This window comes from Hetaerina americana, unplaced genomic scaffold, assembly GCF_022747635.1.
Source record: "Hetaerina americana unplaced genomic scaffold, ioHetAmer1.1.p SCAF_9, whole genome shotgun sequence".
Classification (NCBI taxonomy): Eukaryota; Metazoa; Arthropoda; class Insecta; order Odonata; family Calopterygidae; genus Hetaerina; species Hetaerina americana.
The window spans coordinates 53858099-53878998 of NW_027287538.1; the positions used below are offsets into that span (position 1 = coordinate 53858099).

The following is a 20900-nucleotide window of genomic DNA, read 5'->3' on the forward strand; positions in this document are numbered from 1 at the left end:
CTGCCTCTTTATCTCCTTATTTGTAAAGATTCCCGGCCCAGTAGTTTTAAAATTTCTGTCGCAATCTCTATCCTATTGTGTTTCCCCAATATATATCTGGCAGCATTTCTTTATCTCTCCTACAGTTTTGTAACAGATTCATGCAGGGTCCCATTTGTGTGGCAAGTACTCTTGAAATTGGTATTTCCAGAGTCTTATATGCCTTTGCCTTAGTTGAACGACCACTCCTTTTGAGAAATCCCAAGAAGCTGCGGGAGATACTACAACAATATTTACCTTTTAGCTAAAATTGATGGATTAACATTGACTAACAATCTATACCATTATATATTACCCAATCAGCCATTTTATTTACATCACTTGGTAGGACTTTGTGATTGCTCTGATCCACAACTTTCCTAAAGATAATTCAGTCCTCCACAATCTAAATTTGGGAATTAATTTTGTATGGGAGATCATTTATGTAGATTAAAAACAAAAGGGGTCCCTGGTCATGCAATCTTACAGAACTCCTGATGGTATCCTCATTTATTCAGATTGCATTTCTTCTAATTTGACCCTTTGTGTTCCACTCATCATGAAATTTTTGACTCACAAGATTACTCTTCCATATGTGTGTAATGGCAATTGGCTACTCTTGAGCATGGGATGATCTTCATCTTAAAGCTTTCAACTGGTCAACTATTATTGCATTCACTTCTGTTCCCACATGTATAGAATTGGAAGTTTCTTGATAGAAAATTAACCATTGTGTTTAGCATGAGTGCAATTTTCTGAAGCCATGTTGGCTATTAAATAATCTGTCACTCCCAAAAATCCCCGATGTAATCAGTAATTATCTTTTACAAAAGCTTGCAGACAACTAACAAACTTACTGGTCTATAATTTTCAACTAGTGCCACATCTTCTCCTTTGAAAATTAATGTTACATATGCCTCCTTCCTAAGATTTGTCAGGATATTTTTGTTTATGGCAGCATTTGATGAATTATTAATTTTATTTGAAACTGCACTACCACCCGATTTCAGCAAGTCAATTGAAATGCTATCTGGCTGGCTCTACGGATTTATTCAGCCTTATTTTCTATATATATCAGAGTTTATTGTTTTAATACTTTTGGTATTTAATATGTTTACCTCTCCTTGATGGCTCAGAGGATGCAATGCTGGATATAAAGAATCCATTTTGTGCACCCTCCCCTTAAATATACTTGCATACCAACTGTTAAAGGCATCAGCACTGCATTTTCTTTCTCTTCTATGATTAAAGTTCCGTCCTCTTTTTTTTTAATTGTTATGCTTTCCCTATTGTTTTTCATATTTCATAAGTTTTTATAAAAATTGATGTCCATTATCTTTCAAGATTATGCCCCTTGAGAAAAGTTTTTTGGCTATTTTCTTTTCGCTATTTAAATAATGAGCAAATATTTCGTAATTTTCAAGACACTCTGAGATCTCATTCCATTTTTTGTGAATCACCCTAGATTTCTTCTTAAGAGATCTCATTTTGCAATTGTAGAACTCTGGGTCAGTATTTTCTCTAAGAATTCTTTGTGGAATAAAGCTGTTCAATCCTTTTTCCACTAACTCGTCAAATATTTCCCACATTTATTTTACATTCTGACCACCACTTACCCATTCCAAATACTTGGGCCACATGTGTGACATTGTTCTTAATAATAATGTTTCTATTGTGCATTCTCCCTTAATTCTTTTTGAAAATTTTCTTTGTTCCATGTGTTTCATCAATTGATAAATACGGGTTTAAGTTATTGATATTATGCAAGAAATCATAATTTACCTTCTCTCTGCATTAAAGAGGTTATTGTTGTCTGTTGTCAAGCCAGGGTATACCTGACTTCCATCCTCGTTGGTTGACTTAGCAAAACTGAAGAAAACTGAATCTCTTTTTCAAGTGTTTGGTGCACAATAGAGAGAAATAACCAGAAAAAAATACATGTATGCTCATTTTACAGGCCACCCATTTCTACGAGATCATTCTTGTACTTCAGATGGCAGTAATGCAAAAAGTGGCCTTATAGTTAGGGGTGACTTCAATCTTCCTGCAATAGACTGGGAAATTAATGCATTAATACCCCTGTGTGAAACCGTGATTCATGCGAGGCTACCCTTAATATGCTCACTGATAATACTATGTGCCAAATAATAAGAATACCAACTAGGGTCAACAACATTCTAGATCTTTGCTTAATAAACCATCCCAAAATAGTTACACATTCATACGTAACGGAAGGAATGAGTTGCCACAAAGCAATTGTAATAGAATTATCTGTTATGGTAAATGGTGGAAGGTAACGAGATGAAATAATAATACTGAATACACATAAATAATAATAATGGTTGAATACACATGGCTAAATTTTTATTTTTAAAGTCAGAATAAAATGGTTGACCTCAGACTGGGGCTGTCTGACAAGTTTTGATCAATGTTTTAAATAATATTTTTGTGACTGGAACTGAGGACCTAGATACTATAACCGACTTACTACTGTTCGTGTGTGGACCTAATTTTTGTAATTTTCTGACACTCTGCTATGAGAATATTTAGCCCTTAGATCCATCCAAAACTTTTCTCAGATTCTCACCTAGAGAAACAGAGAACATCATTTTATAGATAAAATAAAAAAACGCTCATTTTTAATGTTGATAAATTCCTATATCCATTGATAATAGCAAGGTAGTTCGTGTCAGGGTAATTTTTCAAATGCCACACGAAAGATATACATAGTAAACTTAACTAAGAAAGGTTGAGGCTTCTCCACCTGAAAGATAAAATTGAAAAATAAAGATTGAGCGGCCAGTTAAGTACTTTGTTTACCAGTTGCAATCACATTTTAAAAAGTACTACTCATGAGTAAAACTAAATGAAACTACAGTGGAACCTTATCACACAAGCATAATCCATTCCGCGATCGTTCTCTTAAAGTGAAACACTTGTTTTTGCATATAAATTAATGTAAAATACGATAATGCATCCCATGCCGAAAAAGATAAATTATGCACAAGGTTTATTCAAAGAAAATTATATTAGGGCCATGGATCACGTTCACCATTTAATCTATCGTGGAATGAAGCAGCCAGGAATGCAAACTCTATTTGTAAAAGCAAAAAAGAATCTAAATAAATTGCTAATTATTTATGACACATATCTAATTATTTTTTTACTAGAAAGCAGTGTATAGGCGTTTGTTTTTGTCGATGCATCAAAATTTGGTATAAATGAGATTCAAAATGATTGTTAAATAAATTAATGGAACGCATTGCCACTGCTTTATAGGGGCAATGCCTTATACACATGGTAAAATGCAAAAGTTTCCGGTGACCTGCACCTCTCATTCAGCCAAATGTTTTGGACTTAACACTTCTTCAAGGCTCATGTAGTTCCTAAATGGTGAACAAGCAGGGGTTTGATTTTCAAATAGCCGATTGTATTTGTACAAATTAACAGCAAGGGACATGGTCCAGTCAAATCGGGTTGAAGAAGTGGAATGCTTTTTAACATGCACCTTCTCAGGAGTTAGGAGGTAGAAGAGACTCCATTGTCTCAATCTTGCCCCAAATATATTTATTATTCGATAATACCGGATCACATAAATTTTTACTGGATGTCATTACACTCACATCATCAGCATACATAACACATTTTTTTGTACCATTGATCTGCAGCTGCCCATGAAGATCATTAATAAAGATCAAAAACAATACTGGGCCCAGTACTGACCCCTGGGGAACCCCTCTGTTGACCTCCAAGGGATTAGAGAGGTAAATATTCCCATCACTTTTGTAGGCCACCCTTTGGTGCCGATTAGCAAGATAGGACTTCAACCAGCTTAATGCCACACCCCTAATGCCCAATAGCTCACATTTTGAGATCAGCTTACCATGATCAACAGCATCAAATGCTTTGCTCAAGTCATAGAAAATGCCCAGGACCTTACATTTAGAATCAATTTCTTGAATTATAAAATTTACCGCTTCGAAAAGAGCAAGATTTGTTGACTTCCCCTTTTGGAATCCAAACTGGTTTTCAGATAGCACATTTTGATTTTCAAGATATTCTAACAATCTTTTACAGAAAACACACTAGGATTTTACCAAATTGTGAAATTATAGAAATGGGTCTGTAATTATTTAAATCATTTCGGTCCCCCTTGTTCTTGTAGACAGGTAAGACCTTAGCCATTTTAAGGGTAGTCGGATAAATGCCCTCAGCTAAGGACTGGTTCACCAGCATTAGTAGTGGTGCTAGAATAAGGTCACCACAGTCTTTTAATAACTTGCCAGACACTCCATCAATGTCAGCAGATTTCTTTTTCCCTATCTTATTAAGATAAAGGGGTAATTCACTCTCATTGCAGGGTTTAAGGTACATTGATGTATAAGTTACTCTATTGGATGGCATGGGCCCAAGAGGCACAGGATGAGGGGAATTTGGCAGAGACAGAAAAGCTTTGATAATAATGTTGATAGATAATGTTGCCAAAGTTATCATTTACCTGGAGAGGCAATGTCGTGGAATTTAGGTTGCTGTTGCTTTTTATGATTTCCCATGCTATTTTTGAGAAATTGGAGGCATTCATTATCCGCCGATCATTATACTCTTTTTTTGCCTGTTTTATTAGATACCTGTTCTCTCTTTTTTGCTGGGAGTAGTGTTGATATGTTCGTTTGTCACAGGAAGATTCTATGTGTAAGTACATTGTTTTCAATTTTTTTGACATAATGCGGATTTCAGGCGTGAGCCAACTTTTCATGTTACCACTCCTGATTTTCACTGGCTCATAAGGAAAAGCAAGGTTTAGATAATGTATGAAGTAACTGTAAAAGACTTCAAAATTTTCATTAACAGTGGCCATCTGAAGTGTCCCCAGCCAGTTATGTTGGTTTAGCAACACACGAAAGTTATTAACATTCGCCTCACTGAAGTACCTCTGATATTTGAAAGCACTTGATGATGAAACAGTTTTACATAGATAAAAAGTAGACATAATTGCAGAGTGATCAGACACTGCTGGATCAAACACTTTTGTTTCATTTCTGCTGACGGGGTAATCAGTGAAGATATTGTCTAATAGTGATTTACTTTTGGCTGTTATCCTAGTAGGGGAACTCACCAGTGGTTTCATGTTATAGGAGTCAAAAACTTGCAAAAGTAGTCTTTGGTCTCTACCATCAACCAATAGGTTACAATTTAGGTCACCAGTTAGTATGATTGAGGGTCTGGACGAGTGATAAGTTATTGTATACAGTAAATTCTCGAGTTTTTCGAGAAATGACACGAATCTAGCCAGGGGAGACCTATATATGACCACAACAAGCAAATCACGGTCAGCCATTTTGAGCCTTACAGCCGAGCATTCGAACGTTAATTCGTCATTTAGCTTCCTTATATCTCGTGATAAAGTATTAAAAACTAAGCTATCTTCGACATAAATAACCACACCACCATGCGGATGATTCTGACGGCAATATGCATCACCAATTACATAACCTGGTATTGTCACGGATACGTCTTTTAACCAATGTTCACATATACAGATAATGTCAGGTTTTTCACTTGTGGCCACAGCTTCAAGGCCCGCAAGTTTTGTTACTTAGGCACTGGATATTTAATACCATAATTTTTAACACAGGTCCACTTTTACAAGATACAGATCTGTTTTTAGGCTCGGTTAACCTTTTGATGGGTTCGCCGAGACTCTCCTAAAAAAATGGCCTTACAAATACATCAGTGGGCCAAAACTCTGGGTTAGATAATACTTCTTTAAGTTTGATGTCTACTGACACGCGGAAGGACGCATAAGTACCTATTACGGTTAGTCATAGGAAATCCACTCAGTCTTACCGATTCTTCCCTCGACATACGAATTGATTTTTAAGGTAGTTTACAATAAAACAAGAATCATGGAATTTATAACTTCTTCAAGAAAGAAATAAGTACACTAAAAATTAAATAATCGAAACAGTCCTTTCACATTATGAAAGATGGAACACGCTCGCATTCATCACAGCAATACCGAATCCACCGCCACTATCACGGATTTCACTTGAGATCGGGCGGAACGAGAAAACAATTGAAGAAGGCAATGCACGTTTGGTGAACCGTGGACTAGTAGCGGGTAATTGATTTCAAAGAATTACTGAATACAATTAAAATACAGAATGGTGTGGAATCCCTCTAGATTTGTGTTGGCTATCAGTGCGGCTGGGACAGTGTTTGGAGGTGTGTTATTGACTAAGTAAGTGTACACGAATATACGAGCCGATCGTTATTTACTTTATGTTTTCTACCCTTCTCAGGGTCAGTCGTTTTGAATTAAATATATTGGTCACGACAATTCCTAGATGAGTGCACCATTTTCTTCGAGTAACTTAAATGAATTCACGCCGAAGCTTTAAAATGTCATAATAATAAAATGTAACATTTTACTTACCGGTAAAATACTAATTCAGATGATCTACTAGGAGTGTACACACCCGTTCTGGGACTATTCGCAGTAAGAAATTAATGGTTTATGGATCATTATTGGAGACCTAAAAGAGCACCAAGTACCTGAAAATGGAAAATCAAAATAGTTATATTTAATTATATACTGATTAAAGGTGATGGGCAGCCGCAATTAAACTCGATCCAAAAGCAACTCTTAAGGTCGTCAAAAAAGGACACTACAGTTAACTGAAAAAAAAGTTAGCAAAACAATAATAATTGATCAGAAAAATCCTGTTAGATACTTTCTTACCAAGCAAATTGCTTTATTCACAATATGAATGCACGCAGGAAGAAATACACGGTGTCAATGCTGAAGCTCATGTAACATACTGCTCTAGTGTATCTTATTTGTATCTTACTTCTGTGAACATCACAATTAGAAGTAAGATTCTAATGAGAACATGATAACTTAAAGATCAAAAGTTTTCTTCATATGTGTAGGAAAGTATTATTAAAACGCCGAATGAACTCTTGTTCTTGGAAAATTCCAGGAGTGTTTTCAAAATGTATTCCTAAAGCATCGTATCAAAATAAAGTAGGGAGTAATTCTGATTCTATTTGCATCCATAGGGAACACATGGGTGGTAAAAGGTTCCAAGCACCATCTCGAGCAGATGGAAAGGTAGTCATCATTACTGGTTCTAATACTGGAATTGGTAAGGAGACTGCACGAGAGATGGCAAGGAGAGGAGCCAAAGTCATAATGGCATGTAGGGATGGAAATAAATGTGAGAAGGTGGGAAGAGATGCATTTTATATCTACATGTATTTTGCTTTTTTTAATTTTGAGAAATTTCATTATATATTTTTTACTGTATCTCATATGCAAGACTCGCGAAGAAATAGTTTTGGAAACAAAGAATAAGTATGTTTACTGTAGAAGTTGTGACCTATCATCACAAGACTCTGTGCGGAAATTTGTGGAGCGATTCAATAAAGGTAAGCTATGGGGAAGAAAGGAATATTTGGTGAAAGTAACCTAAACAGTTTTATAAATTTAGTTTATACTTTGCAGAGGAAAATCGACTGGATATACTTATAAATAATGCTGGTGTAATGAGATGTCCACGCTCTTTAACAAATGAAGGCATTGAAATGCAGCTGGGAGTGAATCACATGGGGCATTTTCTTTTAACTAATCTACTTCTGGACAAATTAATGGTAAATATATAAATTACAAGACAAAATGTAGTATAATACTAAAAAATGTGATATGCTCCTATTTCTTTAGGAATCGGCCCCAAGCAGAATAATTAATGTTTCAAGCGTTGCACATAAAAGAGGAAAAATAAACAAAGAAGATTTAAACAGTGAAAAGAGTTATGATGCAGCTGCTTCATATAACCAAAGCAAATTGGCTAATATTCTTTTCACAAGAGAATTAGCCAAGAAACTTGAAGGTAAGAAGCCTCAACTTTCTTAAGCAAAAATAGTTGCTTGTCATACAGGTCAAGCAGGGCATTTTATTGTGCTCTCTTGTTAAGTCAGTGATTATGTGCAACCTCTTTAACATTTGTCATACAGTACCAGCCTTATGGAGTGAAATGGAAGGATATCATGTCACAGGAAGAGAAATCATTTTTCCTTGTAAAAACAGGTGCTAGTAAATACTGTTTCTTTCTAAAAGAACATATAGTATGTCATACCAGGAAAATGCCATCGACAGATTCAACATCATAACACTCAGAAACATGGGAAGTAATGTGTTCAACATTAACATGCTAGGTTACAAAGTTAATTTCTCAAATAAATCTTATATCATAAATTTATTTTTGATGACATTTTAATGTACATTGTTCATTTTATAAGTAAAACAACATGAAAATTGACATGGAAAGAGTTAATTAATTAGTTGAAAGGCTCCTATAAAGTAAATTCTAATATTTTTGTAAGGAATTACGTAAGAATAGCCATAAAGACCAATTAATCCTAGGATTGATAACCTGAAATGTTATGACTTATGGAGGCTAGAATATGGCTGCATGAATTAATGTGTTATCTAGTTCCTATATCAATGATGAGTAATGAATAGTAATGTAACATCCATTCATGCTTAGTTGGGTCACTCATGCTGAAGGTTAGGAGCCAGGCAAAAGGTAGTCCACACAGCGTCTGTTTCTCAGTGAGGTGGCTGCAAAGGTGTCTGACCCCAGTGGGGTGGCCACTGAGTGATGATATCACATTAAAAACACTATTGAGGAAGGCAACGGGACACCACCTCAAATATTATTCCCAAGACTGAAATGACAGACAGTATAGTGAATATCAGTACTGGCGACTACGAGACGTGACCTGATTGGCTGTGTGTAGTGCCCGGCAGCGGGAGAGGCAAGGCTTCCGTGGTCATCATTTCACAAAACTCTTGCCAAGGAAAACAGACAGCAGCAGGACAGAAGAAGAAGACTGAAGTAGTTAGAATAGGATCTTGGAATGTTAGGATAATGTTGAGGACAGGAAAATTAGAGAATATAAAGCAAGGGATAGAAAGAGGAAGTATAGACATTTTAGGTCTATGCGAAGTGAGATGAAAGGATAGCAGGGATTACTGGAGTGATAGTTATGGAGTAATATACAGCGGAGGGGATGGGAGCCAAGCAGGGGTTGCCTTAATATTGAATAAAAAGGTAGGAAGAAGCATAGTCAACATAGAACAAGCAACAGATAGAATATCACTAGTAGAGATAAAAGAGAACCAATGAACTTTGTCATTATTCAGGTACACATGCCACCAAGTAATTATAAGGAGGATGAAGTCGATTGGGTATACGATCAGTTAAGAGGACATAATTGCATTTGTTCCTGCAGGGAAACATTTGATAGTGATGGGGGATTGAAATGTGATGATAGGTGAGGGAAGAGATGATGATGAGGTGGGGAACTACGATTAAGGTACAAGGAATGACTGGGGAGAAAGCATTTGAATCCTGTAGGAGGCGGGGGTTAGTTATCACCAACACTTGGCTTAGACACCACAAAAGGCGTAGGTATACATGGAAAAAGCCAGGTGACACTGAAAGGTATCAGTTAGACGAGTATATCCTGCTTAGGCTCAGGTTTAGGAACAGTGTGATCAATTCACACAGCTTCCTGGGAGTGGATGCAGACTTTGATCACAATTTAGTTGTTATGAAATGTAGCATCCATTTCAAAAAGAAAAGACTGGGGTGGTGGGTTAGGAAATGGAATGTAGAAGCATTAACTGGATCAACAAGGAAGGATTATCAGCAGGCTGTAGAGAAAATCATTGATGAAGGAAAAGAGATGAGTGCTATAGAGCAAAATGGAAATATATAAAAAAAAAAGGGATGTCGGAAGCCGGAATAGAAACTATAGGAACCATTAATGGGAAAAGGACAAGGAAACCATGGATCACGGATGAGAGGATTGGAAAGATAGATGAGAGAAGGATATGGAAGAATGTTAACACAAGAGTTAGGCAGAAAAAAGTACAAAGTCAAGTAATAAATTGAGATGGGTAACAAATAAAGCAAAACAAGCATGGTGGAAGATGCAGTTGCGAGGATATGGAAATTTTGCATGACATGTATTTCTGAGCCATTAATCTATATCTTCTGGTGGTAGCCCTCCATTGCCATAATAGCATGTATCAAATCTTGGATTACTAATGACCATTTCTATGAAAACTAGCTCAGAAAGACCTTGGTTTATTATTGTTATTTGATGGCGTACTCTTTAGACTACACATTTGTAAAATTTGATCAAAATGACTATTACCTGACATCTTGGTAAAACCTCCTTAAGTAAATTGTAATTGTTAAGTAACTATTAAGAGATGTTGGCACATTAAGTCTGAATGACTTGGTTAGTTACCAATATAAAAATCTGGAGTTCTATCATTTCTCTTTATGAATTGCATGTGTTCCTATTGTTAATGGATTATGAACATACTAACACTATTTTTTCAGATTTTGCATAACAGACCTCAATTAATTAGTGCTTGATCACAAGATACCGGTATGGCAAACTTTGCTGCCAATAAAGTTTACATCATTTACAGCATAAAAATAGCCTGCAAATAAAGATTTCTAATCACAGTCCTGGTTTGGATTCAGGGTTTTTCAACTTCACCAGGGCCCATAGTTCACACATTGAGAGTTAGCAGGTTAAGAACCCTGCCAACCTGAGCCCAAAACTCGAAGGGAAGACTACTGCACTGACTGCAGGGTGCTTCTACTACAATGAAATATGTGAACATATCACTTTATGTTGCACGGTTAAGTTAAAAGTAACAGTAAAAATTTCTTGAAATATATCATATTCTTCAAACTCTGCTACATTTCATATATAATCAGGGAAAAGAATATATCATAGTAGTAGTATTTAGGGGAGGCGACCGACAGCTGAGGTCATGTGCACCATTAGGGATGAACAGGAAAGGATAAAGGGTGGAGAGAAACCCGGCGTCGGCATTAGCCTACTCTTAACCAAAGGTGCCAAGGGGTCCAAGCTTAACATCCCATCCGACGGACAGTGTACTCACTCAAAGTACCCTCCACAAAGCACCTCAAGTAGGGATCGAGATACCTCTGAAAATATTCAACACCGCTGGGATTTGAATCCGGGCCCTCTGGGTGGGAAGCCAGTATGATAGCCACCGCACCATCTTGATCCCCAAAAGAACATAACTAATTAATGGCACAAGTTATGGCAGGCAAAATTCCATCGGAAACCTGTTCTGTCATAAAAGTATAACACATTTCCTAATAACTTATCTTTTGGCAACATATTTTTTAAGTAAGCTTTAGGTTTCCAATAATTTGGTATAATGCATAAGCCGAATAATGAATATGATTTATTGGTCTGTAATTTTTTCCTCCTAAATTATTTTTGCTAACTCAGTTATTTTCAAGTTGGTAGTTAAGGAGATCGTAAAGGGAACATGTAAAGATGAAGATGGCCTTGGAGTTTAGTAGAGATGGGGGAAAATTGAGGGTTTGGGGAATAACTGTAAAAATCAAGTGCGTCTGGGCCAAGTTAGCCAAACAGAAAAATTTGATAAATGAAATTGCACGCATGAAATGCCTTTTGTTTCTTTTCCATTAGTTTCAGTAATGAAGATAATCCAAAAGCAACTCTTGCTCATTTAGTAGAAGTACACAAATTTAAGGCTTTCAGAAATATGACAGCCATATGTCTAAGCTAAATCATTCCTGAATCCTAAAGACCTATTGCCGTTCATCATGAATTAATAAATATAATGGTGGTATTAAAGCAGGTGTTACTGTTGGTTCTCAGCCAGATGTTAAAACTTTTCTTCTTCAGCGTCCATTGTGTTCCTTTTCTACCTCTTGCATTCCTATTCTTACCTGTTGAATCTAATATTTTGTGCCTATTCCATTCTTGTGGTTTTCAGGAACTAATGTTACAGTGAATGCTGTTCACCCTGGCATTGTTGATACCGAAATCATTCGCCACATGAGCTTCTTCAACAGTTATTTTTCGGCAATATTCATTAAACCTTTTGTTTGGATGTTTGTGAGAAGTCCTCCTCGTGGTGCCCAGACTACCCTGTATGCTGCTCTGGATGAGTCTCTGGAAAAAGTGACTGGAAAATATTTCAGGTACTGACATTAATGGGCTAATGCATGTTTTTACATATGAAATTAAATCATTTTCTTGTTACCAGGACACCTCATTTTATGGGCATGACACGTAATAAGAATATCATGTTGTTGTCTTCTATAATCCTGCATCAAAGTAAAACACCATGGACTCCCTTTCCTCGTTTGCTTGTGTACCTCCTCTACTTTCCTGATAAAGCACACACAAACACGCAATCAATGGAAGTTTCCTCTTAATTTATTTCCTGAAAAGCCTGTGTGATTTCATGTTTGTTTTGTGTGCAGAAGATCAGATTTCTTCATTATTGACTCAACGTTTATGCTTGCAGCCAGTGGAAGGGTTATCTCTTAATTCTGGACAAGATTATTATAATTTGCTCAAATTCCATGCACAGTAGTATGCATCCCTACGATTTACGGAATTAGATAATGAGACTTAAGCAATTTTTTTGGGAGAGGAGACTATTATTGGGTCACAGGTATGGCCTGGGGAGTTGAAAGTGGGAACTAAGATAGGAAGTGGGTTAATTATCAAACTGGAAAAGGCTTTGGAGTTTGAGGAATTTTGATAAACAGAAAACTAGCGATATATCTGTAAGTTTCATGCGGTAATTTACACTGGGGTGACCAGTGACAGGGAAAATGCTGAAAGTCAGGGAAATTGCCATTCACGGAAAAATCAGTGATTTTTAGGAAGGTAAAAGCTTTTTTTAACTGATGTGGAAAATTGAAGTTATTATTTCCCATTGTGAACTTTGAAAACTTGTGAAAAAAACTTTTATGGGAGAATGGCCTGTAGGAGCCTATAAACATAGTAGTATCATAGTTATTAGGAGAGGTTACCAACAGCTGAGGTCACTCATGCCATTAATGATAGGTGGGTACTTTGATTGGCATATGATATTCAGGGTATTGTGGAAGGGAGTTCAGAAACCCAGCAATGGTATTAGCCTACTCTTAACCAAAGGCCCAAGGGGTCCACAGTTTAGCTCCCCATCCAACAGACAGCGTACTCCACTTGAAGTGCCCTTCACATAGCATCCCAAGTAAGGATTGGATACCACTGAAAAATTCTGCCACCTCTTCTGTCCTATGGGTGGGGAGCCAGTCGTTTAGTCACCACATTATCTTCCCTATAATCGCCATTGCACTAGATAATAATAAAATTATCCAGTGGAATTACTTAATGATTACCATTTATCTTCATTAAAATTCGAAATTTATTTTCACTAACCTTTACTTTAACACTATTTTGTATTAGTTTAAACCGTGGGTACATGGTCATCCCATGAAGCAGTTAAATTTTCTGAGAGTTTCCCTCGCCTGGTTTGTTGTTTCTTCCAAAAATCTTCAGACCAAGTCATGCCAGTGTTAGCCAACACTGCATAAGAGACGTGTAAAAACCTTCGATTCTATGACATGAGTTTTTGCTATGATTGTGACATATAAGGCAAAGTAAACCTGGTGCAAAAAAAGTATTTGTAAGAGAAATTTTGTCAATTGATGTTGGCATCATCCTTGTTACTGCTCTGGGATTGATCATAGATGGCCCCTTATGAAATCTCATCATCATCAACAAAGGGCACTGATGGCATATTATATCAGAGAAGATGCATTCCAGGACCACTGTAGGGAATGAAGGTAAGGAAAAGGAGGCACAAGGCAGGGCAGAGGTTGACTTTGAGGTATCAGTGAAATTGTGGATTTTGGTCATTTAGATGAGGTTTGACTGCTCTTTTAGTCCGTCTAGTTTCAGTGTCCTGTCCTCTCCAAGTAACCTCCTCGATCCTGACTTCAGTGTTACGCAAGCGAGCACTTTGCTAACACTCTCCAACCGATGGTGATGTGATACATCAAGAAGCTGGGTGAAAGATTTTATCCAGTGGAAAATAGCATTTTGCTGGATGTTAATTCATATTATATACCACCTTATCACTCCTCTATCTTGGAGTCTTTTCTATCTAGTTTCAACCATTTTAAGTAGTGTAATCCTTAATTTGAGCTCACAGATTTAACAACTTGAAAAAAAATCATGCATAATTTAGAATCTCTTCCATAGCATACCAAAATTTTTTATTACCAAAATTTCAATTTATTTTGTAATAAACCATTGAAGTAATTGTTTTCTTGTCTTTGATTCATACATAAGCAAGGGATTTAATCAGTATTTTAGGCTAATAATAGCACTCCTAATATAATCGATTATACATGGTTGGTGGCACAATGAAACAAAGAGTTTTCCTTTTATATAACAATCAAAATTCTTCAATCAGAGAAAGACTTGCATATCTTTACCAATCTCCTCTATTGCATGCAGCACAGGTGCATTCAGTGAAACTAGCACTGTGGTGCAACTGGTTGTCTATGTTCCCATCTGTATACTGATGACATTAATAAATTCATTCCAATACACTGCCTCATTTGTACTCACTATGCAAATCTAACCCTGATTGAAAAATCTCCATTTGGCACTTCATCTTCCCATATACAGTTCCAAAACAAGAATTTTTATCAACTCTGAGGATGGTTAATGTACGAGTAGAAGTAAAATATGCCAACATAAGGGAACCAATATGACCACCTAAGTGGAAATGACAAGTGTACTAACACATGATCTGTTTATTCACAGACATCAAATGAGCTGAGAAATTTGTAACATACATAGCATTGCATGGTTGAGAATATAATTTTAAACGAACAACAGGCAGTCAATTGTCTGAATTATTGGTGTTACATGTTCCACATACACAAGTTATAGGCTCACATAAATATTGTGTGAGCAAGTCACATCACGCACAAAACTATAACAACTCCATGGATATCATTCATAGCACAAATTCAAATCACACAAGAAGCCGATAATCCACAGACATGACCAAAGTAACTTCATTACATATCATGTTTATTTACAGTGACTGTGAAGAGCAAGAGGTGGCTGAGCAGGGCAGGGATGACGCAATGGCTATGTGGCTGTGGAAAGTCAGTGAAAGATGGACTAAATTAAATGGCCATGGAATGGTGAAAAAGTGAATGTTGGAGTAAATGGTAGACATATGAAAAAGTATTCATGGAAGACTATTGGCAGTGATTCTTGAAGGAGACTCTTTGGTATAGAATAATTGTCATTGTCACTGCTTTCAAGTTTCACCCTGTTACCTACCTGTTTTTTAATGTGTTAAAGGTGATTAATATATTTTATATTTGGCATTTTTTGTTTTCTTTAATGCTGAAATTAGATGGGATCAGTGTGCACTAATTCACAAGACTTTATGTAGAGGTCCGTAGCCATTTTCTCATCCTTGGCATTATTAGAGAGTTCTGTCACTTGGCAGTCACTAGAAATTAAAAAAAAAAACTTGTTAAGGAAATTACATGAATACCATTCTATAGCCATTCAACTATAACCAATATGGTAACATCCTCTCGAAGTTTTGTAAAAAAAACCTGCATTGTACAATTTCATAATAGCCCATAACTGAGTAAAATTTCATCTGGTTTTATAAAAATATTTTTTACAATTTTGGTCATTTTCATAAAAAAATCAAAATTTCTGAAACAAACTACAATTCTTCTTGAATAAATGAAAAACTCCAATAGCCATAAACAGTTAACCTTTCTAAACAAAGTACAAATGAGATTAGTTGGCTAGCATCACACGTCAAGGATGGGGTAAAAGGTAAAAAGGAAAGGACTCATTTGTACTTTGTTTATAAAGGTTAACTGTTTACGGCTATTGGAGTTTTTCACTTATTCAATACTACTAGCCGTAAGAGCTCAATTCTATCAATACAATTCTTCTATTATGAGGGTTTAACATTTTTTATATCTTTATTACAACCGATAGCGATATGACATGGGAACAAAAAAATTTCAATGAATAATTTCCAGCAGAGAAAAAATTAAATGAGGAATAGGCAATTTTCATTATATTTGGAACACAACGAATAACTGATCGTAGCACTTTTCCACTTGATAAAATTTTTATTTTATGACCAGGCTCCTATGTATCACATCATCATCAGGTCCACCTGATGATGATGTAATACATCGAAACCCGGTAGTAAAATAAAAATTTTATCATGAGGAAAAGTGCTACAATCAGTTATTCATTATATTCGACTTCTACCACATCAGGCCTGAAGCTACTCAATTTGTTTGTAACACCTTCCTGACAAGGGCAAAGGATGTGAAAACTTGGACAAAATTGCCCATAATGATGATGAAGAAGCCTCAAAAACCCTTTAGTATCACTAAGTGTCCATTAGCCACCAATAAAATAATTAACTGAATTTTTAGGGGGATTTTTTTCAGTTTTCTAAAACTAGTAATTATTAGTAGAATGTTGCTAGCATGGGGAGAACATACATATAAAAAATGCTAGTCTAAAACAGCAAAAAATGACAGTGCGTTTAAAAAATTGCATATAAGAGATATTTTATTGGATAATTCCTACTATTAATCTTCATCCTACTTGAGGTTTTACACAATTAGCCTATCCCTCCATTTCACTACTATCTACAGCAATATCCCTAGGTGAATGCCTTCTATCATATCAATTATGCAAATAAATACAATCTCGTTATATTCTATATAATTTCTGTCAGTGATCTAATTACTGGCATCATGCATACACCTTCCCTTTCTCAACCACAACTAATCTTCCCCTAAGTAATCAATATCCCTCTTCTCTAGTCTTTTTGTTTATGATCATGTAAGTACTAACAATGTATTTGAAATCAAACTTATGGTCCTATAGTCCTTCCTTGCTGCTGCCTTACCCTTTTTAGGGATCGGAATTAATACAACTTACAGGTATGTTGAGAATGCCCCCATGAAAATATATCAAAATTTTTCTGAACCCTTAGATAATTCTGCAGGGATGTTTTCTATCCTCACAGTTTTGTTTAGATTCATTCAATGGCATCTCTTTTCACAATCCAAATTAACCACAACGTGCTGTAACAACACCTTGTACATTAGTCAGCTGAATATAACATACAGTAATTCATAATACACAACCAATAGTAAAAATAAGTATCACAGGCTCACAAAATTGAAAAATAGTTAAGATGAAAATGAAGAAAACCTACCAGCAACTTCTCCTCTATAACTGTGGAAAATCAATCTACTGTAAGCATATGGGGAGCCCATAGTCCGGAATGCTTTTAAGTTGGGTCATCCAAGCTCACAGACAGCAAGTTAAAAATTGCGGCCTGAGCACTGGTTTTAATGCATTAGTCTATGACACCACAATTTTGAGTGGTATCTATTTGAAATTTGTGATTGCAAACAGTATTAAACATTAGGCAGAGCTCTCCAAACTAAATCTTTGCTGCAAAAACAGAATTTTCTAATTTACACAATCATGCAAATGAATTTCATTTTATGGGATGGTTAAATTGCCATAATTACCAGAAATATTTCCCTGAAACATTTGTCAGTTCAGGAGCCACGGCAAGGTAGATGTAGGTTTGTGCAGCTTGCGAAGGGGTTTTCATCAGCAGCCACATCCAGGGGTACATGGCAACCTTGATCATCAAGGAAGAACTCAGAGGAGATCTGCGCATGTGTTTTGTAGATCGAACAATCCCAGGATTCAGAGCATTGATGGTCACCGATGTATCTTCAAGCACATTAAAATATAATGAGTGCAAAAATACTTTATAACAAGAAATGCCTTTAAAGCAGCATTAAAATGTTAAATATCAGACCAATTCAATTGAACCTTTCCTCATTAAGCATTATGGCTCTGCTATCCCATTTCATTAAGAAAATTGAAGTGTATTGCTCCAATAAAGAGGTATTCACTAATACGTGCTAGGAAATATATATATAGAATTCCAGTATGCTTAAAATGGAGCATACTCAAAACGAAATCGATAATTTTGTGAATAAATAGCTGATTCAAGTTTTATGTTCCTTTAGCTACCAAGTTGTAGAGTTATTATCACTAAAAGTTTTTATCAAGTCAATATGATGAAAATGTACACAGAAATTATTTAAAATATGAACTGTACTTGATCCCCCACAGGCCAATTAAGCAGAGAACATGGCATCAATAAGCAAGGATGATTTGCATTGTTGAGGAATAATTACTAATACCAAAATATAGTGAAAAAAAACAACGTACACAATGCCTTATGCTTGGAAACATTTCAAAAGCATGTGAAAAATATGATTGAAAAAGTAAGTCTACTGATTTTATTTCTCTTCAGTAAAGAAAATTTTTTTAACATTAAGTGAATGAGGAATACAACTTTGATTGATTTATTTGATGATTGCCTGGACTGGATGAGTCAAGCTAGACGTGAATGAGATCTGCTATTTGAAACATCAGAGATCTATTGGCATGCCCTTTCCCCAATGATTTGAATAAAAAAAATATGGCATTTTACTTTCTATATCATTGCTGTATCGTTAAAAACAAAACACTCCAATGTAACTAGGTAGATGTAAGCATTTGAAAGGGATCAAATGAGTCACAATTAAGTGTGCGTACATTTCAATCTGTACAGCAAATAGAGGTGGGATTAACATTAAACCAGGGAAAAGAGCAACAATATTCGATGGTTTCTCGGTCAACTTTGTGGAAGTTCATGTTCATTAAATGATACCAAAATAAAGAACAGTGGAAAAATACGATGTTCTTCATTTAAAGAGCAAAAGTGTTGGGTTCAAACGGTAATATTGTGGAACATATGTTTTCTCTCACTTGCATTTCATATAAAATCATACGAAACTTACTAAACTTTCCATTATTCAGTACCTTTGTGATTGTGATGTTCAAAAGCAATTATGAATTAGGAAAGGTGATTTTAGCACTTAGGTCCTCTTGAGTATGCATGAACTCTTGGTTACCATTCAAATTAACAACTACAACATGGAGCTACCTATAAAAATTTCATGTGAATAGGTCCTTAAGATCAAAGAACAGAATAAATTAATGGAAATTTACATTTTGTTATTTCTAAGGAAAATTTATATTCAAATCCAAAAGGTATATACATGCTACTTAATAATTACTAAATACCTTTGAGCCATGCATTCAAAGGAAAATAGATGCAATCCAAATATATGCAAACATATCAAATTCACTGCAACTATTGCAGTAGCCACAATGCAATATTCACATTCCTTCTTCATTCATATCTGTAAAAATTATTATTATTACCATGCAGAATTGATACGAGTGTTTTTAATTGTGCACGTAAAGCATTTTGTCATTAAGTTAAAAAAGCAATACAAGACTGACCTTTAAGCCTTCTGGCCAATTCACAAGTCATGAGAACAAGCGCCAATTTACTTTGTCCAAAAGCTTCTCTGGGAGTGTAATTTGATTCTCTATTCAAGTCGAACATGTTTATTTCACTTACAACATGAGCCTGAGACGATACATTTATTATCCTACCATTTGGGGCAGCTTTGAGCTTTGGAAGCATTAGATGTGTTAGCAGAAAATGACCTGAAAAAGACAAATCATCATTTCAACAAAACTTTGAAATTTGCTAGTGAAATTATAACTATTAATGGCCCTGCTTTACTCACCTAAATAATTACTTGCTAAGTGCATTTCAAATCCATCTTCAGTTTTTTCGAATGGATAGAAGGCCAATCCGGCATTATTGACTAAAATGTCAAGTCGGTCCCACTCTAAAATGGCAATCCCAATATTATAAATACTGCTCATACGACTTCATTTTGAAAAGGGGACGTGGACCAAGCCAGTGGTTACATACCTAAGGTTTCCGCGAATTCCAATACTGATTTTAAAGATGATAGGTTCAAAAGCTTTACGGTTACTGACGAATTTCTCACTCTTTTCTTGATGTCATTAGCTGCAGATTCGGCAGCAGTTTCATCTCGGCAAGCCAAAATCAAGTGACCTCCTAAGATTCAAACATTAAAGTTCTGTCTCATTTGAAACAACAGGTGGCCATGGCATTATAAAACAACATCCATTTACCTCTCTTTGCAAGTTCTAGAGCTACCTCAAACCCGATTCCACTTGATGAGCCAGTCACAATGACGCGCTTTCCATCGATTCTTTGTGAGTTTGGACAGTCAGGCCCACCCATGTAGCTCCTAGAATTGAGATATGCATGAAGCATCCGATGTGAAAGGGATATAGTTCTGCAAAAACAGCTATGCATATTAATTACATCAAACTCTCAAATAAATATCATTTACCTTATCCATGTTACCACTCCTACTACCAATGCAATAATATACGGCCACCAGCTACTAGTTAAAGGATCTGCCGGAAATTCCATTTTTTAACGGTAGCGTTATGAAAACAGCTACCTACATTTACAATGTTTTAAGGCATACACTTATCGTCAACCAAACTGTACCATGAGCCAGGGATTATGACGAATTTGTCTGGTATGCAGCGAACACAGGATATCCTACTCACCGTTTAATTAATTAATATCAAAGAACCACTGCGGTGAAAGAAAAAAATGACAATATATTCTGCTTGTTCATGAGAAGTTCATCCAATGCTTCTCCTACCACGATATTTTCCCAATAAGATCTATTTCTATCTTCAAAGTAGAAATATTCCTATTTATATCTTTTATATTTTCTACAGTTATTGAAATTATGACATCGCACTGACGTCAGCTGTACCAACATAAAACATCAAAATATCTCGAATTCGAGTTCGCGCATTGCCATGAATACGGCCCATAGAACACGACCTCAGGTAATGAAACTACACGGTCAGCTGTGTCTCAAATGAATTATGACGAACCTTTTTTGACTTTAAAGACTGATTATCTTTGTGCTTTTACTTTACTACTAATAATT

The 20900-nt window shown here is 35.8% G+C and overlaps 2 protein-coding genes across 6 annotated transcripts; one reads left to right on the forward strand and one right to left on the reverse strand.

The window, feature by feature from the left end:
* Positions 1 to 6115: 6115 nt before the first annotated feature.
* LOC139698811 (retinol dehydrogenase 13-like) lies at positions 6116 to 15122 on the forward strand. 3 transcript variants are annotated; one of them, XM_071597731.1, is made up of 7 exons: positions 6116 to 6139; positions 7081 to 7246; positions 7341 to 7449; positions 7526 to 7671; positions 7742 to 7910; positions 11885 to 12092; positions 15005 to 15122. In XM_071597731.1, exons 2-7 carry the CDS (start codon positions 7088 to 7090, stop codon positions 15120 to 15122), a joined length of 909 nt encoding a protein of 302 aa, XP_071453832.1. In that variant the 5' UTR covers positions 6116 to 6139; positions 7081 to 7087. The 3 variants fall into 3 exon arrangements, with proteins under 3 accessions (XP_071453832.1, XP_071453830.1, XP_071453831.1); XM_071597729.1 differs by having other exon boundaries at positions 6126 to 6259; XM_071597730.1 differs by lacking the exon at positions 6116 to 6139 and adding an exon at positions 6161 to 6243.
* Positions 14697 to 20663, reverse strand: LOC139698812 (retinol dehydrogenase 13-like). 3 transcript variants are annotated; one of them, XR_011703015.1, is made up of 8 exons: positions 20280 to 20663; positions 20056 to 20174; positions 19829 to 19978; positions 19638 to 19742; positions 19345 to 19554; positions 17505 to 17715; positions 15253 to 15427; positions 14697 to 15062 (listed from the first exon to the last, which is right to left on the reverse strand). XR_011703015.1 is itself a non-coding variant. In XM_071597734.1 (8 exons), exons 3-8 carry the CDS (start codon positions 20165 to 20167, stop codon positions 15325 to 15327), a joined length of 891 nt encoding a protein of 296 aa, XP_071453835.1. In that variant the 5' UTR covers positions 20168 to 20174; positions 20280 to 20346; positions 20444 to 20663; the 3' UTR covers positions 14697 to 15324. The 3 variants fall into 3 exon arrangements, 2 of the variants coding, with proteins under 2 accessions (XP_071453835.1, XP_071453833.1); XM_071597734.1 differs by having other exon boundaries at positions 14697 to 15427; positions 20280 to 20346; positions 20444 to 20663; XM_071597732.1 differs by having other exon boundaries at positions 14697 to 15427.
* Positions 20664 to 20900: the final 237 nt, after the last annotated feature.